The 22653-nt window shown below is 37.2% G+C and overlaps 2 protein-coding genes across 2 annotated transcripts; both read right to left on the bottom strand.

Annotated features, from left to right (window-relative positions):
* Window positions 1–12219: 12219 nt before the first annotated feature.
* LOC149718435 (glutamate receptor ionotropic, delta-1-like) lies at window positions 12220–15539 on the bottom strand. The gene is made up of 5 exons (XM_089860932.1): window positions 15483–15539; window positions 13979–14131; window positions 12808–12966; window positions 12532–12673; window positions 12220–12458 (listed from the first exon to the last, which is right to left on the bottom strand). The coding sequence occupies exons 1-5, from the start codon at window positions 15537–15539 to the stop codon at window positions 12220–12222; spliced, it is 750 nt and encodes a 249-aa protein (XP_089717058.1).
* Window positions 15540–18692: 3153 nt separating this feature from the next.
* Window positions 18693–22353, bottom strand: LOC149718434 (uncharacterized). The gene is made up of 6 exons (XM_089834634.1): window positions 22302–22353; window positions 21851–22004; window positions 21117–21258; window positions 20825–21051; window positions 20316–20611; window positions 18693–19811 (listed from the first exon to the last, which is right to left on the bottom strand). Exons 3-6 carry the CDS (start codon window positions 21193–21195, stop codon window positions 19574–19576), a joined length of 840 nt encoding a protein of 279 aa, XP_089690760.1. The 5' UTR covers window positions 21196–21258; window positions 21851–22004; window positions 22302–22353; the 3' UTR covers window positions 18693–19573.
* Window positions 22354–22653: the final 300 nt, after the last annotated feature.

Below are 22653 nucleotides of genomic sequence, written 5' to 3'. Positions count from 1 at the left end.
CTTCTTATCAAAAATGGAAAACCTATACTCACAAATATGTTAGACTTTCTTTAATATCTGAAGGCAAGTATTTATTGAGAACGAAAGCGTAATACATCCCATAATCATTAAGAGATGTAATGTGAAATCCACAAGGTAGGTGATAATTATACCGATCATGCAAAATCTTAGTTCCACCAGAATATTCCATTATCATAAATAAATCATTACGCCTTAAGATTTTTGATATCGTGTCATTCGATTTTAGAACTACAGATGGCAGGAGTGATTGCTTTAAATTAATTTGCATTTTGCGCCAAATTTTATTGACCCCTCGTACGTTGCTCATCTCCAAAGAAGGAAATTAAAAGTGAACGTAATTCATAAGAATGAAAAATAATATCATAATTATTATTATTATTATTATGGTTATTATAAGTTTTTTATATGCACAATAAAAATTCATTTCATTTCATATATAGAAGTGGTAACATTTATGAGTAAACTCATTTAATTTCCAAACTAAAATATGAATTAAATAAGAAGCAAAGTTTGAAACTACGAAAACAAACCTTAAACATATTATCAAGTTTAAGACCAAGTAGTCATACTTAGACCAAGAAGTGATATCTAGTTTATTAGGGAGAAGGTATAAACTCGCCACATTTCCAGCTTTATCTCCAGTCCAAACGTAAGACCGGAGTTATTCCCCGCCTCTAAATTACAACCAGTATCTCATTGGTTCTTGAAACCTCACGTCAGCGCGACGCGAATGACGAAAATTACATATTTTTCGACTGAGGAGGGGCAAAATAGCCCGGCCTCCTTTTACGTCCCCCCTTGTATTTTGAAAGGGAGACTGGGACTATTGCGCACGAATACTAAGGCATCTTATACCTTCTCCCTAATAAACTAGATATCACTTCTTGCTTAGACCAAATAAACTCTTGAAACAATAATTACAAGTTCAAATACATGACCAGACCTAATCGGCGACTTTTTTTTCCTGTTTCAAAGAATTAAGGAGCGGAGTACTGAAACTGTAGCCCGAAAGAGGTATTACTAAAATATACAATACCTGTAAAAAGTCAGATAATAACGTGCCTTTTTCTATTAATGGAATAGATTCGGGAAATTTTTCAAAGTCATGGAATGATCTAATGTAGTCTCCTGGTTTAGTGACGATTAAAAAAGAGAGCAAGACAGCCGAGAGCGCCAAACATACGAATCGTGAACCCAATTTCCAAAAGTTTATTAAAACTCGTTGGCTCAGTCTTTTGCCTTCTTTTTCATACTCCAGACAGCCTAAATATTTTTATCATAATTTATATTTAAAAATAAATGACATAAATAAAACACTCACATGTATTAAACAGAGGCGCCATAAACACCATAAATGCTTTACTCAATAATTTTTTAACTTTTGATCTCTGATTTGCTCTATGCCCAATGAACACGTATAACAAGATGCAAGTTAGTAATAGCAATAAAAGAACGAGCCACACCTGAAAACAGAAGTGTAATTCTTATTTACGTACTAGCTGTTACCAGCGGCGTCGCTCGCGTGTAATAAGAACTTCCATCAAAAGGATATAAAGAATGGGTAGATTTTACTGATGACTACTATTTTTGTAGCACCCTAGGAGCGAAGGCACTCGGCGTTGCCCGTCAGCCCGTCGGGACATTATTCCATAAAGAAGGGTTTTTAAGTTTTTGGCCGCCATTTAAAAAGATGGCAACAAATCGAACCTTAAAGACCATTCAGCCCATCTATAGGTTAAAGGAAACCAGTGTACTAAATATTTTTGAAATCGGTTGAAACGCGCGGACTTTGTTGCATGGAGAAGATTTTTTACATTTCCGGGCGTCATTTTTTAAGATGGAGGCGGATTGGAAAAATATTTCTTAGCACGCGCCTACTACTTATGAGTAACGTTCCTGCAAATTTTCAGCCTTCTAGGGCAATTGGTTTGGGCTGGGCGTTGATAATCAGTCAGTCTGTCTGTCAGACAATCAGAACTTTGATTTATATAGATATAGATTAGGAAAAAGGGCTAGAAAACTTCATCCTCTTCCCTCAAATCATTTAATAGAATTATCCCACTCACTACCCAGCATAAATTTTAACCGACGAGTTCATGTTCATATTTTGAAATGGCATTTTAGTTCGTTTTTGATTTTATTCACCCTTTAAACTCTCTCTCTCTCTCGGAACTGTCGAACTACTGACACACACAAATCCACCCTCGCACACGGCTGTTTCAAAATAAATATTTGCACCAGTTGGCAGTTTAAAAAAAATCCCCGCTTACCGTTTCATTAAATACTTCTAAAATTGGAAATAGTGGATTCTTCGGACTTTGTTTCCCCACCAGAATTGATAATGGATCCATATGTAAAGGACTCGTGAAATCAACGACTGTATTTCTTAAATAATTCATAGCGAACGGGCCGACGGCGACATCAGTTTCCTGCGTTTAAAAATCATCTCAGTTTCATTACGATTTTTATTATGATAATAAGGTTAATGGGTTCTAAAAGTTGCTATAGTGAAGGTTCATCGCTTTCTAATCTGGCTTCATATCTCTTGGAAAACCCTCGAACCAGTAAAGCAAGCGACTTGTTGAACCAATTAAGATGCATTTAACAGACGTTCTCCTCTAAATGACAATTATAAATTTTCCCCTTCTAACATTGTTAAATAATATTTGCAATCTATACACTTTTGTACTTGGTTTTTCTGGTGATAAGAAAGTCTGTCTTGAAACTTCAAAATTTAACACTTACATTCCTGTGCACCATTCCTATCATACCATTAAACGAACCATTTGGAAGCCGTTGACCCCAAAACCCGTCAGGGGGCTCAACGTAATCAAACCTATTACGTAATTTCAGAATTATTACAGAGTTAGCAGCTAAGATACCGTGCGTTGCCCGGGTATTTCAAGGGACCCGGGACTTGTTTCCTGTCTAATTGGGCACTAATCAGTTTCTGGGCCAACTCATATGAAATTATGCATTGTACAACTCTCAGTTTAAAATGTAACAGGCTTTATGGGCAGGAGAGGTTTGAACATCATGCAGTCTTCATACGGGTGGGCCCAAAGACGTTTAGTGTTTAATGTCTATATAGACACTGAACACCTTAAAAACACCTGGAACACGGAGGTGGATTAGCTTGTATTGCAATAAGTGTGATGATTACCTAATTTGTAGTTTTTCCATAAAATTTTCCAAAACGTTTACCATAACACCTTTTAAAGCAAATATTTCCCCTTTTTCATCCTTCTTGTATGAAATCCATGGCCGCCACTGTTGATAAAAAATATATTACTTTCTGTAATATCTTAGTAATTTTATTATAATTATTCCCTAAGGCTTATTAAAAGATTCCCGGGTGAAATTAGGCCCACTGCAGCAACGCTGGCTGACGTTGCGAGGATGCCCATGTCACATAAGACCCATGTTACCATAAAAAGCCTTTCTTCTAGCGCAAATAAGCGTCCTTGTGCGTTCAGTTTCGAGTTCACTGCAAAACTATGGCCCTTTCTAGGTCACAGCTAGCGCCTGTCACTCATAGGTAAACGTTTTAATCCTAATTAAAAAGGGGGTAACTTAGCAACTCCTTAAAAATGCCACCATAGCAACGTGGCTACCATTTAGGTCCTCCACCTCTAATATTCTTAATTAGTACGGTTGCTGGCTCCCCGGTTAAACCTCTTAATTAACCATTAGATAATTACTCATTGTCACGCGATCTTTTCTCGGTGTGTTCATGCAAAACACTCTAAACAGCATTTTCACTTCACTATGGTAAGCTAGGCCTCTGTTGAGGGCAGCATGCCGGGCCGTTTGCTAAGGATTTTTCTGTCAACTAAGAGATCTGGCCCATCAAGTACATTTAATAGCTTTTTGTTGACCATTATTTCAAGCCTATTTTTTCGCTAATTGTCAAAATGATTCCGGTTATCCAAGTTCCGGTATTGTAGAGCAACTGCGATAGTTGAAGTGCTCTCTACCATTGACATTAACTGAGTCGATCTTGATAGGCCTAACTAAAACAGCGCAATTCATATTAAAATAAGAGCTTACCTCGTACATTGCAGCAAGAAGAGTTCTATTGACGATTGATACGGTAGACAAATTCATTTGGTCGAACAGCACGAAAAAGTTCTTATGGTTTTCGAATTAGCTTTATGATTTCCAATGTGCCAACTCCAACAGAAATCAAATCTTCAAATAAAAAATAAATGGGTAGTTTTTAAGCCGCTTTTACCTGTTTAAAAAAGACAAATATAAATGACAGAACGTGAAACAGTGTATTCTCGAGTCTTTGGTTATATAAAAAGCTCGTGAGGTGTCTAAACATTTAGCAATGGTTGAAAGCTTTAGGTGTTGCCTAATCCGAATTTTCATGAAAATTAAACAATCACGAAATTAATAGTTTGTTTTACGTTATTAGGGCATTTAATTTTATTTTTAATGGTGACATCTACTAGCAAAAATCATGTATTATAGGTAAATTTTTATCACATTAACATTCAATAATATAATAAAAAAGGAGTTTGAACACGTGACTCAATTGAATCGACAGAAATTTCATGCCGGGTCTTAGTTAACATTTTTTTTTAAATTTAAATGCTTGAAACTTACTTCATTTTACATATTTAAACGTCTGTTATGGTTAGGTTTGTTTCTGAATCAATACTACTCAATAAAGTTGATGCAGTCCAATCTCCAGAAGAAAACCACAAAATTTCAAATGAAATATTTTCTAACGCATGTTGCTAGGCGGACCCCTTCTCAAGCAGGCACGTATGGTAACTTGTGTACACAGCAGAACTATATTACGCTTGTTGCCATAAAATTAGACAGGTGGTTTTGGAATCGATCCATACTATAATTACTTAACCCGATGAAATGCTACTACGGTTTCCCAGGCTAAAATAACAATTCAACCATATTATTTATACTGTATTTATGAGAAGAAGTGATATTTCTCTTGGCATGAGTGGACCCTCCTATTGCGTGTTCAAAATATACTTTACCAAAGCTCAAAACACTAGAAACTAAAGCCTGCTCCAGACAAGTAAACTGTTTTTTCACCTGCGTACACTCTTCTCCTTTTTTAACCTTTTTATTTCAGACCCAAACCCCTTTGTTCTTGTTTTCCACTCTCAGATACCGTGCTCACCACGTCTTTAATGACGTACGTACCCAGATACGTTTTAAACATATACGCAGTATAAAGCTTTACACTTCCAAGTTTGACATGTAAAAAAAATTCTAAAAATAATGACCACCTGAATATCTGGCAAAGAACAACCTAGATGTACATAGTGAATAGTTAGAAAAATAAAAAAAATGTAAACAAAGGTACCGTGTAGGAGATCGTACTGGGTGAAAGGGAAAGAGTATCCGCAAAAGTTACTAATTACCCAACAACAGCCAAAAAAAAAAAAAAAAGAATGAAGTGACCACCACAGTGGAGAATGGCTCCAAAGAAGCTGTCGCTCAAATGTATTTCCTTCTTCAATATAAATATTTTATTCCTTATTCCTAACAAAAATAAACGGGCTAAATGTTTGAATAAAATTTAAATTTTGGACTATATCCCACGTTTTCTCGCTACAAAAAAGGAATTCATTAAAGAGGAATTATTTGATCTGCTGCATTTTAAAATTAGTTTTAACTTAATTAAATTTCAAGAGGGAAGTGACGTAGAAATTTAATTCTAACGAAGGATTTCGCAGCGGTATATTTTCACTTCATAGTTCAGCACATAAAGAAATCCGCACAACAATCCGCTGAAGTAAAAAAAGAAACACTCCAAACAATTTGCTCAAATTGATATGGATAATTTTCTCTTCATCCCATTTTTGGAGACAACGGTCGAAGTTTGCCGAGCTTCTATCAACATCATGTGCTATAAGACCATTTCCCACTAAATTGATTGATCTGCGTGCAAAAAGCATAAAAAGGCATCACTTTCTGTACGTAAATTAATTGAGAGTTACATGTGTGTAATCATTTAAGCAGCTTAGGGGCTTTTCACTAATGATTATTTTTGTTAATTGGTGATTTTAAAGGGATTTAGAACAAGGGTTACTTAGAGTTTACTTGTAATCATTTTAGTACCGTTAAAGGTAGCGCGTCGAGGGGCTATTCCCACAAATTTTCTGTACGCCTGTTAAGTACAGTACGATGTGGCTATGAACCCGGCCCATGTGCCATCTTCCTGCGGTTCGAGTTCCCTTTGGTGGTTTTTATATGTGAAAATTACTTATATACTCACAAATATGTGAAATTTTCTTTGATATCTAAAGGCAAGTATTTATTGAGAACAAAAGCGTAAAAATATCCAAAATCACTCAGAGGCGTAATGTGAAATCCACAAGATTGTTGTGAATTATACCGATCATGCAAAATCTGGATTGAAGTGGAGTATTCCGTATAATCACAAATAAATCCTTTCTTCTTAACACCTTTTGATATCGTGTCATTCGATATTAGAACATCATATTTCAAAATGGTGACAGGAGGGAAAGTACAAAAATTACAGTAATATACAAATGCTCTATTATTGCAGTTTAACCGATTTTTGTCAGTCGAAATTTTTAAATGGAAATCATTACAGAGGAAATACCGCTGAAATTCTAAAATGAATTTTATCCTAAGTCAACTTTCACAGCAAAGGCATTTAGAAATTTAATTCTAACGAAAGAGTTCGCAGCGGTATATTTTTACGTCATGGTTCAGCACATAAAAAAATCCACACAACAATCCGATGAAGTAAAGAAGAAACACTCCAAGTAATTTACGTAAATTTATTTTGATCACTTTCTCTTCGTCCCATTTTTGAAGGCAACGCTCATAGTTTTCCGAGCTCACATCAACATCATGTGCCATGAGACCATTTTCCACTAAATTGATTGATCTGAATACATAAGGCATAAAAAATAATTAAAACAAAATATAAAATTAATTTGGTTCGAGTTCCCTTTCGTAGTTTTTATATAAAAACCCCTTCGCTAATCAGCGACGACCATTAGGCGTAGCACGTCCACTTTTAAAATTTCATTTCAATTGCTTTTGATTCAAGTATATCAAATTGATTTTATGGCCAATAGGGACTTGGCAATTCGGGCTTAACTCCGCCCCCAGCGCCATTATGGTATGTTTTTTTAAAAGAATGAAAGCTATATAAGCCCCTCCTCCTGGTATGTTTTTTAGTGGAAGGTAGCCTGACGTTGCATGACGTAGTACTGCCAAGTCCCTATTCAGTGGAGTCGCCAGGGTCTCGAATTTGGGAGGGCTTAAGCCATCCCTAAAGTATTGTGTTTCCAATTTTTCAAAACACGTCACTTTTATCATGACACCCTCTTGTCTATAAGGCGAATATTAGAGTAATCAAATAGGGAAAGGTAGTTAAGGACGGAACGCACGTTTTATCAAAAAAGCTTTCGCATCACACAAATTAATTTTATTACCGTTAAAATGTTTGAATATAACTTAACATTGACTATATCAGGACAGGACTAGACTAAACTCGAGTGTGACTAGTGGGCGTGGTTAATTGAGGGGGGGCAGTTAATAGCAAAATTTTAAAATTCGATTCGGAGATCCTCGGTACTTTAGTGGGTAGAGGACGGGGAGAAGTTATTTTTTTTTTTTTTTGACCTTGCTTCGGAAGGCACGCGATTGAGGCGAAAGGGGCAAGGTGTTGTCCTTAGTGCTTAGGACAGTGTATGGTAGCTATGCTATAGAAAAATCATGAAAATAGACTGTTACGAGTCTGTATACGTACGCTCTAGATGATAATAAATATTAAATAGTGTTTCTATGTGTAAATTACACTTTCATATAGTAAAAACTTCAATTCACCCCAACTGATTAATTAGGAGAGGCTTTCGGTAAATATAAGGGGGCGCTTTTAAGAAATTTTAGAAGGGGCTTCAGAAAATTTTAAGGGGGCTCAAGCGCCCCCAAAAAACCCCAGGCGACGCCACTGGGCGAATTTATCCAGTCAATAAGACTGACTTATAACAATGAAGAAAAATTTTGTCACAATCTATTTTAAATTAGCCTTTTTTATATTTGTTTAATCAAGAATATAATTCGGTATATACTCACAAATACGTGAAATTTTCCTTGACATCTGAAGGCAAATATTTATTGATAACGAAACCGTAAAAATATGCAAAATCATTAAGAGAGGTAATGTGAAATCCACAAGGTAGATGTGAATTATATCGATCATGCAAAATCTTTTTTACCGTAGAATATTCCATGATCAAAAATAAATCATTTTGCCTTAACACTTTTGATATCATGTCATCCGATACTAGAATATCATATGGCACAACTGATTGAACTGGATTGCTTTCAATTTTAAGCCAAATGTCATTAATTCCTGGTATGTTGCTCAACTGCGTGATTTAAAGCAAACGTAATTTACAAGAATGGCAAAAATAATAAGTGGTATAGCTCCCATAATTAGTTCCCTCACATATTTAATATCTAAAATTAAAAAGAATAAGGAGATTGTGATTTATGTGATGGCGTGACGTAGCGCTTGAGAGACGAAAGGTTGGCGAGAGACTTGACCAAGGCTTGAACGTAAATTCAAAATATTTCATTACAAAACTACTTCTAACATTCAAATGGACATGAATATCTTTAACAATTTCAACATTAATTGAAAGAGACATTTGCCCCTCTAGGGGCGTGACAACATGAGCCAACATTTTTTACTTTAGTGGGGGCAAAATGACTGTCTAATGTTAAAGTCCCATAGAGTTGAAAATTTGAGAGGGGGCCTTTGCCCCTGTGCCCCTCTTAACGTTTTCAGGGCCAGTAAGACTCCATTTTCAAAAACAAAAACTTCAAAATGTCCCTTTCCCCGTTCAACAACCTTTAACGTCACTGTGACATCTCGAGCCCATCAACAGAACATCAAGTAAACGACAAGGTCCTTAAGAATATTGCTACTGAACAACAAACGAGTGTAGAAATTAGGGATGTAAGTCGGAAAATTTTCAGGAAAATTACCGAGGCAAATTTTTTACCGGTACCGATTTTTCACTTTATCCGGTTTCTATTAGCAAATTATTTAGTATTTTTTAATACCATCACGCTAGTTACTGCTTTTAGGGTCAGGTCCATTTAAAATCACAGCAAAAGAGAGAGCGGGGAGTGGTAGAATTCCGAAGAACGGCGTTCCCTTGGATGGGGCTGAGCACTGGACTGAGAAACAGTTTTGTCATGTACGGGCTTCCTTTGTAAACATTAGAATCTTAACTACGGACAAAGATCAAACCAGATCTTACACGTTGTCTTCGCTGCGCTGCGGAAGGACATAAGGGTCCCGACTGTCCTTACCTTCAATCCACGTGTTTAAAATGCCAACGAAAAGGGCACATTGCAAAAGCATGCCTCAACCCACCTGATCCACATTCCACAAGAGTACAACAGCGGAGACCATATCGTTCTCATCATATCTCCTTGGCACCACTGGACACTACCCCTCTCGATGAATATCTACCAGACGTGTACCATGTGGATGACGTTTTGAGGACTGACCGAGACCACAGCGTCGTAAACCCATCAAACATTGACGAAAGTATTCCACCGCCCGATTCAGTCACGCTCGAAGTCAACAACACACCAATTGCCTTTGAAATTGATAATGGATCCGGATTCACTATGATTAAAGAGCAGGATTTTCGAACACTCTCTTCCGTATCCGAAATAACGCAATTTCCGGGCAAATTGGAATCATACACAGGAAATACAATCCAGGTTGTTGGTCAAGCCGTAGTCTCAGTTGTTTTTCGAGGTCGTCAGGCTCAACTGCCATTACTAGTCGTACGGAGCACAAAACCAAATTTGTGTGGTCGTAAATGGCTCTACTCAGTCCTGGACATTCTACCTTCGTGTAAAGCTCACCAAAGCAACACTGCCGAAGTGAATCAAGTTGCAACACAAGGAGACCAGCAGCTTAAAGAGTTATTGGAGAAACACTCTGCACTCTTTACACCAGGACTTGGAAAGTTACACGGCATAAAGGCAAGGTTGTATGTAAAAGATCATGTCAAGCCAGTCTTCTGTAAAGCACGCACAATCCCGTACGCTAGACAAGAAGCTGTAGCGACCGAACTACGCCGTATGGAAAGGGAAGGAATCATTACCAAGCTTCCCTATTCGGATTTTGCATCTCCGATTGTCATCGTTCAGAAGCCCCATGGAGGACTAAGAGTGTGCGCTGACTACAAATCCACTCTGAATCCTCAACTAAATATAGACAAGTATCCATTACCGCGTTCCGAGGACATCTTTACAAAACTCGCTGGTTGCCGACTATTCTCCAAACTCGACTTACGCGAAGCCTACAACCAAATAGAACTGGAAGAGGATTCGAAAAAGTACACAGTAATCAACACACCACTGGGGTTGTACCAATTCAACCGATTACCATTTGGAGTCGCGTCAGCCTCAGCAATATTTCAACGCATAATGGAAATGATTCTTTCGGATGTTAAAAACGTTACTCCTTTCCAAGACGACACCTTGGTGGGAGGCTCCTCACATGAAAATCATCTGAGGATTCTTGACGCAGTTCTTACCAAACTAGAGGCACACGGATTAAAGCTTAAAAGGGAGAAATGTAGCTTCATGCAGAAATCCATAGAATTCTTGGGACACAGATTGGACGAAAACGGCATACATCCGCAGGAAGCCAAAATTCAAGCCATAATGAACGCACCTGCACCTACAAATATTGAAACCCTACGCTCATTTTTGGGTCTCATTAATTACTATGCACACTTTCTCCCGGATAATGCAACAAGGCTTGCACCTCTTTATGGACTACTACACAAAAATATTGCTTGGGCATGGGACCACAAGCACCAGGAAGCTTTTCAGGCGGCTAAGGACGCATTCAAATCGTCTAATATCCTTGCCCACTACGATCCATCTCGAGAAATATCCCTGGCCTGCGATGCATCGCCGTTTGGAATCGGGGCAGTTTTATCCCACCACATTGACGGACAAGAAAAGCCGATTTCTTTCGCCTCAAGAAGCCTAACGTCCGCAGAAAAAAATTATTCTCAATTGGATAAAGAAGCCTTAGCAATCATTTTTGCCGTCAAGAAATTTAAAGACTATCTGTATGGCACTCATTTTACGCTTTATACTGACCATCAACCGTTAGTCACCTTGTTAGCGGCTCACAAACCTGTACCACAAATGGCTGCGGCACGTCTGCAACGCTGGTCACTGATTTTGGCCGCGTATTCCTACACCTTAAAGTTCCGGAAGGGATCGGCGAATGCCAACGCCGACGCTCTAAGTCGCTTACCGCTACCCACGCTAACCACAACGACGCCTGTACCGGCAGAATACGTTTTCGCAGTACGAAGCGTCACGGACAATACACCTATAACGGCGCGTCAGCTCGATGAAGCAACTCATCAAGACGACACGTTGCGCTCTCTTGGAGACTTCCTCAAAAATGGAAGGCCTACGAAACATACCATCCCAAAGGAGCTGCAACCATATTATCGCAGAAGAACCGACATATCCAATTTCAACGGAATTTACCTAATGTCTAAGCGCGTCATTGTACCAACCATGTATCGGAAACCAATGCTCAGAGAGCTACATCGTTCGCACATGGGTACTGTCCGAATGAAGGCAAATGCACGTTCTTGCATCTGGTGGCCAGGAATTGATACTGACATAGAGAAGACATCCCAACACTGTGCGGCATGTCAAGAGCACGCATCATTACCACCCAGAACATACACACCGTGGCCTCCCACCAATACACCTTGGAGCCGTGTCCACGTCGATTTCGCCGGCCCGATCGAAAACAAATATCTTCTCATTTTCATCGACAGTCATACCAAATGGCTAGAAGTATTTGTCACCAAATCACAAACGACTCAGACAGTGTTGTCACATTTACGAGACATAGTAGCGCGTTTTGGAAACTTATTGATTTTATCTTAGTGTTATTACTTCGTGTAACGAACATAACAAGTTTTACTTTTACTTTAGGTTTCAGTAGGAGTTGAAATTGAATCGATAGCGAATTAGATACAATTAGTTAAATTTAAATATTATTCAATAGGGTAAAGTCATAAAAAATAATCATTTTATATTAATTAAAAAACAACCCTTCTAGAAATAGTGAGAAAGGTGGAGGATTATTGAAGCCCAATTCTTAAATAATTTTTAATATTTTACCTTTATGAAGGTAGGGATAGTTGTACCCATTTCAATTAAAGGAATAGATTCGGGAAATCTTTCAAAATCATGAAATGACTTAATGAAATCTCCTGGCTTAGTGACGATTAGAGCGGAAAGCAAGACAGCCGAGAGCCCCAAACATACGAATCGGGAGCCCATTTTCCAAAATGTTATTAAAATTCGTTGACTCCGTCTTTTGCCTTTCCTCTCGAATTCCGAACAGCCTAGTATTTTTGACATAATGTAGATTTAAAATTTGAAAAAAAAATAAATATATAACACAAATGGAACACTCACTTGTATTTAACAAAGGCGCCATAAACACCATAACTGCTTTACTAAAATCTTTTTTTTCTTTAGATCTCGTATTTGCATAATTCCCAAAAAGGGCGTACAATAAGATGCAAATAAGTAACAGTGATAATAGAACGAGCCAAACCTGAAGAAAAAATTTTTCAACTTTTATATTAAGACTGGTGAACTACAAGAAAAAACACAAAAACAGACACACACAAACGACCAGAACAAAATCTCTCTATGTAACAGTTGTTTCTTTAAAAAAATGCTGCTTACCGTTGAATTAACTGCTTGAAAAATTGGAAAAAGTGGGCTCCTCGGACGTTGTTTCCCAACGAGTATCGATATATAATCCATATAAAGAGGACTCGAGAAATCAACGACCGTACTCGTATAATATTCCATTATGAACGGTCCAACAGCAACATGAACTTCCTACAAATCGATTATCTCCATTTCAATAGGTTTGTATTAATTTGAGATTCAACTTTAGTTGAACATATCAGACGTTTTGTGGAAAAAAAATAATTACACCTATCTTTTTATAAGTATTAATTTTCAATCTATTTCTCGGCAAACGTATGACCTTTCATTGTAAATATTGAATATTCTCTTCAATACTTCGCGTCTATTGTATTCTTTACGTTCCGAAGAAAAAGAACAAGTTGGGAAAACCAAAATATTACCTCTCCGAGTGGAGATGACTATCACTACCCCTTAAACAACCTAAATATATGCATCTATCGCTTTTTTCAATTCTTTGCAAGTGCAGGAATTCAGTGTTAAAATAGTCAATTGTTCAAGCTTTTTCAATATCTCTCACTTGCTGTGGAAACTCTACTCCTTTGCTATACCTCAACCGTATTCTTAGTTTACCAGTATTATTTGTAACATTTGTTCATATCAAAGCTGAATCATACCTCGCCACACAAAAAGCAAATGTCCCCAAAACATGGAAGCCACAACCCAATCACACATAAGCTAGGCTCCCACTTAACCAAAATAATGACCTAAAACTTTAGCATGGCTATTTCCGCAGGCCTTTGACTGCAAGCGTTTAGTTTGATTTCACATGCGACGGAATTCCGACCGAATTTAGTGGTCGAGTGGGATATGTAAAATCTTCTTCTGATCTTGGTTTTCTTATATTTCTTGTGAAACCATGAGCATATCAAACCACCCGGGTGGTTTGATATGCTTATGGTGAAGCACATAGGAACCCCTGCAATGCACGGGCCTTGATAGATATAGGATACAGACACACACACACACACACACACACACGACCAGTGTAATACCTCTCCGCGACTACGTCACTCGGAGAGGTAAAAACTACTGAAGGATTTTATATAACACCGTATTTAGAATAGTTTTTTAAATTTTTACTCGTAATAAATGAATTTTCTCATTAAAGCCTGTCTCAGAGGATTGAAAACTGAACTCTTACATTTCTGTGAACCATTCCCGTCATTCCTTTAAAGGAGCCATTTGCTAGTCGTTCACTCCAAAGCCCGTCAGGAGGCTCTCCGTAGACAAACCTATTATTTTTTTTGAAAACATATTTGTAAAGTATATCTACAGACCGAGTAGCGTCAATAGGCTAAAATTGAAGTCAAAGCAATAGTTTATAGATGTATAAAATTATAGATGTTTGGTACTCCCAACTTTCTATAACAAATCCGTTGGATATATCATAAGGTATGTTCCATAAGTTTGCCAATGCTTACTGAGAGCTTGTCTTGAAGTGACGTAGGTGAAACGTCATAGATTCTCGTAAAGCGACGCCTGGTGAGGCGCTGTCAAAAGCTTAGAACAGACTAAATAGGATGATAAACTTCGAACTAGCTCTCAGTAAGTCTCTCGCATTATGAAGTATAGGTAGTGTCAAACCTTTGGAACATATCATATAAACTTACTCAAACATTACTCTCCCTGCTGGTTTTAAGTTTTTTAACTATTAATGTTTATTAAGAACAATTGCTTAGAACGATAGCAGGAAAACATTGATTTATTCAACTTTGAATCTTTAAGAGGCCATTTTCTGTGACTGTCTGCTTGCATTAAAGAGGAGGGGCGTAGAAACCGTCACCGTGACGTAATGCATAACTTATAAGTCACGTGATATAGTTGTAGCTTGCGACCATGGTTTTCCAAAACATCTTATAATTCGAATAACCAATGAGATTATGAGAAGCGAGGAAGGAGAAGATGTAGTGCTTTAAAGAAGTTATAAGCCCTTCCCTTACCTTCATTGAGATATTGGTATGGGATCTATGAGCGCTTAAAAATTCCAGATAAATGAAATCTAACGATAGTTACTTGATTTTTAGTTTTTCCGTAAAATGATCTAAAAGGTTGACCATTGAGCCTTGTAAAGCTGAAATTTCTCCCTTTTTATCCTTCTGGTATGAAATCCATGGAGGCCACTGTTCATAAAATTACATCTCTTACATTCATGTTATATATGATCCCAATAATTGTGGTAATTTCCCGATGCTTGTTAAAGGGTCGCAAACGTTTTTTGATGTAGTTGAAATCGTTCTACCCAGCCATGTATTTCGTAGCGCTGGTGGATTTTAAGAACCTTAAGACAAAGGGTGCTCAAGACACGTTTGCAACTCTTTAACGCCTAAACAGCGTGTTATTGGGAAAGATGTAGTAAAAATTATACACTATAATATTTAGGGGGTAATAATAAATAGGGCTATCAAATTCTTTATTAACCGTTTTTTATTTTTTGTTGCAATGCAATTGGGTCCCTTAAAGTGTCCACAGCAAGGTCATAATTAACAAGGTTTTAGTTTGTGGTAAATCGGGGAAAGAAGTAAGGTTTACTTGGGAGGTTTTCTTATTTATTTTGATACTTTATAATTTCAAATTTAATGTCTGGCATTCAACACAAAAAGAGGTAGAACGACTTTTATTTCAAAATTATATAGATAAGAGCTTACCTCGTATATTGCGGCCAGAAGGGTTCGATTGAGCATTTTTGCGGCAAACGAATCCATGTAATCAAAGAGCTCAGAAATAGTTCTTATTTTCAAAACTAGAATAACGAAAACCTGCTTCTGTTTTAACTTGAATCAATTCTTGACAGAACCACCAAAGAACATTTTCCGCATCATAGATTCTCGTAAAGCAACGCCTTGTGAGACTCTGTCAAAGGCGTAGTTCAGACTATATAAAAAGATGGACTGCAAAACCGCCTGTAGTCAATTCTCGCGTCGTTCTCGAACTAGCTCGAGCTCTTGTGGAACATTTCTTATAAACTTGCGGCTTTATTAAAAAAAAATTTATCTAAAAAATTCATCTTCTATCTAGTATTTAACGGCACATTGACATTCTTGAAACTAGGGAAAGATTTAATTTTAGAACTAGGCATGGAGAACAGAGTAATGTGGGCGCGTGTCAAAGTCCCGGACCCCTTTCCACGGGACGGAGGGTTGTGAAAGAAGAGGCGGGTCATAGCGACAGAGGTAAAAGGGAATTACGTATTTTCGCCGTCCCCATCAGCAACGTCATCAAAACGTAGTTTAAGTGAGCCAATAAGATAATTTCAACTTTTCTTTACGTGTTGAAGGGAGGGGCTCTATATTGGGCTTAGAATCGGACTGAAGTAAATACTAGCCGTTCTCCATTCCAAATTCTAAAATTAAACATATCCCTGTTGAAACTTACTTCAATAAAGGTGACTGTATAGAATATTCTTTCGACAACCGTCAGGTCCTTGTTTGTTTTTGAATTAATACTACTCGTACACCATGCTTTCAATATCTCACTGTAGTCAGAGAAGTCTTATTGTCCTGACTCCTGAAGAAATCCAGAAATTTGAAACCGATGAAATATTTTAGCATCAAACAAAGCTAGGCGAATTCCTTCTCGAGTTGAAGCATAAACTACAAAACGGTAACTGTGTGATATATCTTGATTGCGAGTTGATATCACCTGTTGCGTTTTTTTCTTGCGAAATTCGAGTAACTAAGTGAAAAATATCTAGGACAGCTCGAAAATAAACTATACAGGGTGCTTGCGATTAGTATGTCATAAATTAAAGTGTGTGTTCTTTGTGACAGACCAAAGAGAATATACCAAGAGGAGCAGAAAGTTTAGCCTTTCACAAGGCTTTTGAAAAGCTCGGCCACGGTTTTGGAGTAACTAGATCCGGTTTTTGTTGATTGGCTAAGCAGCGAAGCCTTTTATTGGTTAAATTATGTCGACTGCTTATTTTTGGTGGTTGCAAAGGGTTGATCTCTGGGTTGAGCGTTAACGTACAAAGGTAATTTTTAAGCAGACGACACGGTCACGTGAAGACCGGAACTAGTTTCTCCAAATTCAGAGCCGGTCCCTATTTCCAAAGTTTCTGCTCCTCTTGGTATATTCTTTTGGACAGACTCAGTGAAAATTTTCAAGGAACATTGGGTCCGAAACTCTGAAACATTTAGTTTCGGAGGTACGAGCCCCAAACATTGGAACAATGCAAGGAAATTGGAACATATGTTGAGTAAAATATCAGCCTTCTCATCTTGTTTATCCGATTTAAGAACGTTAATGAGTTTCTATCAAGAAGAAGTGTACTTTTAAAGGTAGAACTGTTCTAGTAATGTAAAACTAATTCAAAGTCTAATAGCACAAGAGTTTCCAGTTATTGTTTTTTTTTCATTCGTACCAAGTTATTTAGAGGTATTGTTCTAATGGTCCACCATTGGCAATAATACACACGTGTACCCGTCTTTAGAACGATTTTTGGATACAATGAGGAGGATTTAACGATTAGGACCAGTCGCAATTTGAATACGAATAAAAGAAAAAATACCTGGAAACTCTAGGGCTATTTAACTTTAAAACTCTTTCACATTACTAGCTAAGGCACACTTATAGTTTTAAAAGTACAATACATTGACGTTCTTAGATTGGGGGCTATTGAAATTGTCTAAACAAGATGGATAGGCTAGTAATCTTACTCCACAAGTATGACAATTTCCTTGTTTTTGGGGGCCCACACCTCTGAAATTTAATGTTGTAGACCACATTTTCATTAACGGTTTTCACTCAGTCCTACCCAAAGAAAACCCCCATTAATTTTTGACATACTTATCGGAAACACCCTGTATGTATTTTCTGATCGTTTCCTTTTCGAGTGTTGATTTCAATTACTGGCGTGACTGATTTATTATTCCTAAAACTCGACGGTTAATTTTCGGCCCAATCCATACTATCATTACTTAGCCCCCAGCTTGAAAAGTAGAAATGTTACCGTGTTTTTCCGAGATTTATTCTATGCAAACCATTATATTACAGGGTTGAACAGATCAGATGATCGCTTTTTTAGTACAGTGTCGCTGTACTACTCGTGACATCAGATTCGTCATTCTTAAATGTAGCTTTAAACGCCTTGTTATAGATTCCAATATTTATCCTATAGCTTAGAATAGAAATATTTTACTCAAATTAAATGTTTGTCTGATCTATCCCACCGTGTATGTGCCATAATTATGAGTAGAAATGCTTTTTCTCTTGGAATGAGTTGTTCTCAAATTGCGTGTGAAAACTGGCATATCCATAACCAAGAAGGGATATCTAGTTTACTAGGGAGAAGGTATGCTCGCGCCATAGCCCCAGTCCCCCTTTCAAAATACAAGGGGGACGTAAAAGGAAGGTCGGGCTATTTCGCTTCTCCTCAGTCGTAATTTTAGTCATTCGCGTCGCGCAGACGTGAGTTTTCAAGAACCAAAGAGATGCTGGTTGTAATTTAGAGGCGGGGATAAACTCCTGACCTACGTTTGGACTGGAGATAAAGCTGGAAATGTGGCGAATTTATACCTTCTCCCTTGTAGACTAGATACCACTTCTTGCCATAACTAAGAAGAAAATTATAACAGTGCCTTTCTTGGCGCTGAAATTTAATTGTTATTACGGCAGTGTATAGTGTCTAATTAATCCAATAAAACAGGTTTCGTTTCTATGACAAACGAATTACTTCCACGATTTTATTCTACTATACTAACCTGATAAATTTTTTAAATAAATCTACAATATTTTAATCAAAGCCTCAAAATTTGATTTGCTTTATTGTAAGGTTAGTCAAACCTCGAAAGAATCGGCAGATTGTATTTTTCTGTACAGTTCGTTTATGGAAACGCTTTCCACGTTTAACTTGCGAATTGTTCATTGTACTTTAAAATAATATTTATGTATTATTTTCACGAGATCGAATATTGGTGAAAACATTTTAAGAGCATTAGCATATTTATTAAGCATATTATGGTTTTAATTAAATGGACCTTAATAATACTCTGGTTCAATAGATTCGTTACATTTTCATAATTGAATACCTTTTAACAAAAGTGGATGAGAGGAAAAGTATGAAAATGGCCAAAAGTCGCGAGTCATCAGAGTTTCGCCGTAGTTGACCGTTTTATTGGCGTAGCTATACTGGGCCTGTTCACCCTTAAAATAGGTCTTGTGTTAATTCGCGGTTACGCGGTTACCATCGTCTGCTATTATGTATGCTAGAACTTCCTCGATTTGTGTTTGTAGTCAGGACAGAGTAGCTGGTAATGTTTTGAAAGGTATTTGAAGGTATAATATGGATTTAAGTAAGGTTATCGAAGCAATAGAAGAGCACATAAAACTAGATACGTTTAAAACAAATCTCGGTAATTTAGCTATAGCGCGAGCAGCTTGCGTCGTGATGCACGTGATCGAGTGGGCTATGGTTAAACCAAGGAGCATAAATGTCTGAACTACTTTCAGTCGTGAGTTTGCAAGTTCATCAGTCACTAGCAAACTAAATTGTTATTGGCGAAACTTTGATGTCCGCGTTTTTTAACACAGGCTCTATGGCCATTGTCATACTTTCCCTCTCATCCACATTTGCTTTTAAGTTTAAATTAGTTAAATATGTAATTCAATGCGTGGCATAGAATGAATAGCAAATGTGATACAATATAGAACTCAATTTAATTTTATCAGGCAATAGAGCCAATGTACTGAATTGTTAATAAAATTAGGAAATTAGGAGACCCTTATCATAAATCGGTGTTTAAAATACAGTATTTTGCTTGATCATCATGTTTCGTAGTATTTTACTTTCAATTTTCAAGAAGTAAACAACGGCACACAACAATCCGATGAAGTAAATAATAAAGACTCCAAGAAATTTACTCATATTGATTTGCATAATTTTATCTTCGTTCCATTTTTGGAGACAACGATCAAAGTTTTCCGAGTTCCTTTCAATATCGTGCGCGATGAGGCCATTTTCAACTAGATTGTTTGATCTGCGTACATTAAAAATATAAGAATTTAAGGTTAAATTTGTTTGAAAGTGCATTATCACACTCATTCAGAAGTTAAAAAACTCCCGTTTTAATTTAGTCTTTTCAGAAGTAAGATAAGGGACTAGACGTAAAGTTCTCTAGCATTGGTAATAGATCCTGGCACTAGTGAACAAAATTTGAGGATTTTATGCCGCTTCCATCGCGCCTACACTAGAGAGAAAAAATTGGCCGAGTTCCAAAACAATTTTCTACCCCCTTCCCCTCAACCTAAGGCCGCGGAACACGGACGCGGGTGCTTGAATCTAGTTCGGCCGTCTACCACCGCGAGCGTCTCACGTTTTGGAGAGAAAATCAGAAACCGCTACCAGAGGGCCAACCGTTGGCGTGTTATCAAGAATATTCACTTTCGCCAAGTGAAGAATTTGGTTAGCTCAGTACTTCTAGTCCCTTATCTTACTTCTGGTCTTTTCTATATTTATTAAATATTAAATACGCTTTACTCACAAATATGTTAATTTTTCTTTCATATCTGAAGGCAAATTTTTATTGAGAACGAAAGTAAAAAACATCCCGAAATCGCTAAGAGGTGTGATGTGAAACCCACAAGGTAGTTGGTATTTATACCGATCATGCAAAGCCGAAATTCCGATTAAGTATGGCACAATCACAAAGCAATCACTTCGCCTTAAGACCTTTGATATCGTGTCATTCGATATTAAAACTTCATATGGCAATACTGATTCCACTGGATTGGATTGAATTTTTCTCAATATTCCATTTACCCCTCGTATGTTGCTCAACTACATAGACAGAAATGTAATGCCAACGTGAGTCATGAGAATTTTACAATTTCGTGGTGGGACACGACTTTGAACTTTCTCAGTAGTATCCAGATATAACGGCTGTCTTTGGCAGTAAACTTTGTTCCAAATCACCCAGTTTACCCACCGATTAATTTTAGGGAAAAACCTTCACAACTTGTATTTCCAAATTAAAATTATTTTTAAATTCACCTTCAGAAAGTCAATGATATTTGTTCCCATTTCTACTAGAGGAACAGATTCGGGAAATTTTTCAAAATCTTGAAGCGATTTTATGAAGTCCCCTGGTTTATTGACGATCATAGCCGAAAGCAAGACTGCCGAGAACGCCAAACATATGAATCGAGAACTTAATTTCCAAAACGTTATTAAAACTCTTTGGCTTCGTCTTTTGCCATCCCTCTCAAACTCCGGGCAACCTTAATATTTTTGTCAAAATTTAGATTTAATTAATTGTATACATGGACCTAACTCAAGCACTCACATGTATTAATCAGAGGCGCCATAAACACCATCAACGCCTTACTGAATAAATTATTAGCATTTGATCTTGGAATTGCCATAAGGCCAATAAACACGTGCAATGCGATGCAAGTTAATAATAGCGACGAAAGAACGAGCCAGACCTGAAAAAATAATACTTTGGTCTTTCCAGAAGTAGGATAAGGGACTAGAAGTAAAGAGCTCTAGTATTGGTAATAGATCCTGCCACTAGTGAACAAATTGGAGTATTTTATGCCGCTTCCATTGCGCCTTCACGAGAGAGAAAAAAATTGGTCGAGTTCCAAAAACATTTTCTATCCCCTTCCCCTCAACCTAAAGCCGCGGAACACGGAAGCGGCTGCTTGAATCTAGTTCGGCCGTCTACCGATGCGAGCGTCTCACGTTTGGAGGGAAAATTCCGAAACCGCTACCAGAGGGCCAACCGTTGGTGTGTTATCAAGAATATTCACTTTCGCCGAGTGAAGAATTTGGTTACCTCGATACTTCTAGTCCCTTATCTTACTTCTGGTCTTTCTCATAAAGGAAGAATTTCTTTCAAGATTGCATACAAAAATAAAAATCAGTGGCAGTGATTCTCTTACTGAAATTAAATAAGTGAAACTGAGTGGAAATATAAAAACTCCAAGGGTGTTAGTCTTAATGTAAGATTACTGTATTTTAGTCCAAATTTAAATGAATAAAAAATGGATTAGTAATTGCAAAAGTGCCACTTACCTGTCCATTAAATGCTTCTAAAAACGGAAAAATCGGGTTCTTTGGAATTTGTTTCCCACGAGAATTGATAATGGATCCATATATATAGAACCCGTGAAATCTACGCCAGTACTTCTTTTATAATCCATAGCGAACGGACCGACAGCAACATGAACTTCCAGCATATAAAAATTAGGTCAGATTCACTACTTTTAAATTATTCTGAGATTAACCGAATATTTATCGTGACAGACGTTTATACAAAATTAACAATTATAGAAGGCAATTTTTACAATATTAAAAAAGCACAAGTGAAAGCGTGAACAATTCATGATAAAAAAAGAATAAAATCTTCATTTCAGTTTAGTTCTATGGTTTCAAAATGTGTTTCACTCTTCTACAAAATTTTATATATTATAATTGGTTTTTATGAAAAAGATCTGTCTCGGACACTTAAACACTGGACTCTTACATTTCTGTGTACCATTCCAATCATACCATTAAACGAACCATTTGTAATCTGCTGACCCCACAAGCCGTCGGAAGTCTCAACGTAATCAAATCTATTATAGAAGATTAAAAGATCATTAAGTTTACTAAATATTGCCTAAGGGCGACGATTACTTGATTTTTAGAGTTGCCTGGAAATGTTCCAAAAGGTTGACCATTGCGCCTTGTAAAGCCGAAATTTCACCCTTTTCATTCTTCTCGTATGAAATCCATGGAGGCCACTGTGTATAAAATTGCATTTCTTATATTCATGTTATATCTAAAATTCTAAATCAATTTATTGCGGTAATTTCCCAAAGATCGCGCTACGAGAT

The sequence above is a fragment of the Phalangium opilio genome, unplaced genomic scaffold, assembly GCF_054372755.1.
Source record: "Phalangium opilio isolate 3A_F unplaced genomic scaffold, DU_Popi_V2 ptg000002l_1, whole genome shotgun sequence".
NCBI classification, from domain to species: domain Eukaryota; kingdom Metazoa; phylum Arthropoda; class Arachnida; order Opiliones; family Phalangiidae; genus Phalangium; species Phalangium opilio.
The sequence above is the reverse complement of the archived record's forward strand: the minus strand, read 5'-3'. Positions and strand labels throughout refer to the sequence as shown.

What these genes read in the sequence shown, in the direction of transcription:
- LOC149718435 (XM_089860932.1), bottom strand. Translation starts at nt 15,539, where the DNA reads ATGGATTCGTTTGCCGCAAAAATGCTCAATCGAACCCTTCTGGCCGCA. An exon ending in TTCTGGCCGCAATATACGAG is followed by an intron (nt 14,132 to 15,482) that starts GTAAGCTCTTAT and finishes CTTCAATTTTAG; the next exon opens with CCTATTGACGCTACTCGGTC. An exon ending in CGGGAATGGTTCACAGAAAT is followed by an intron (nt 12,967 to 13,978) that starts GTAAGAGTTCAG and finishes ATCGATTTGTAG; the next exon opens with GAAGTTCATGTTGCTGTTGG.
- LOC149718434 (XM_089834634.1), bottom strand. Translation starts at nt 21,195, where the DNA reads ATGGCAATTCCAAGATCAAATGCTAATAATTTATTCAGTAAGGCGTTG. An exon ending in ATATCATTGACTTTCTGAAG is followed by an intron (nt 20,612 to 20,824) that starts GTGAATTTAAAA and finishes CTGTCTATGTAG; the next exon opens with TTGAGCAACATACGAGGGGT. An exon ending in AAAGAAAAATTAACATATTT is followed by an intron (nt 19,812 to 20,315) that starts GTGAGTAAAGCG and finishes TAATGTACGCAG; the next exon opens with ATCAAACAATCTAGTTGAAA.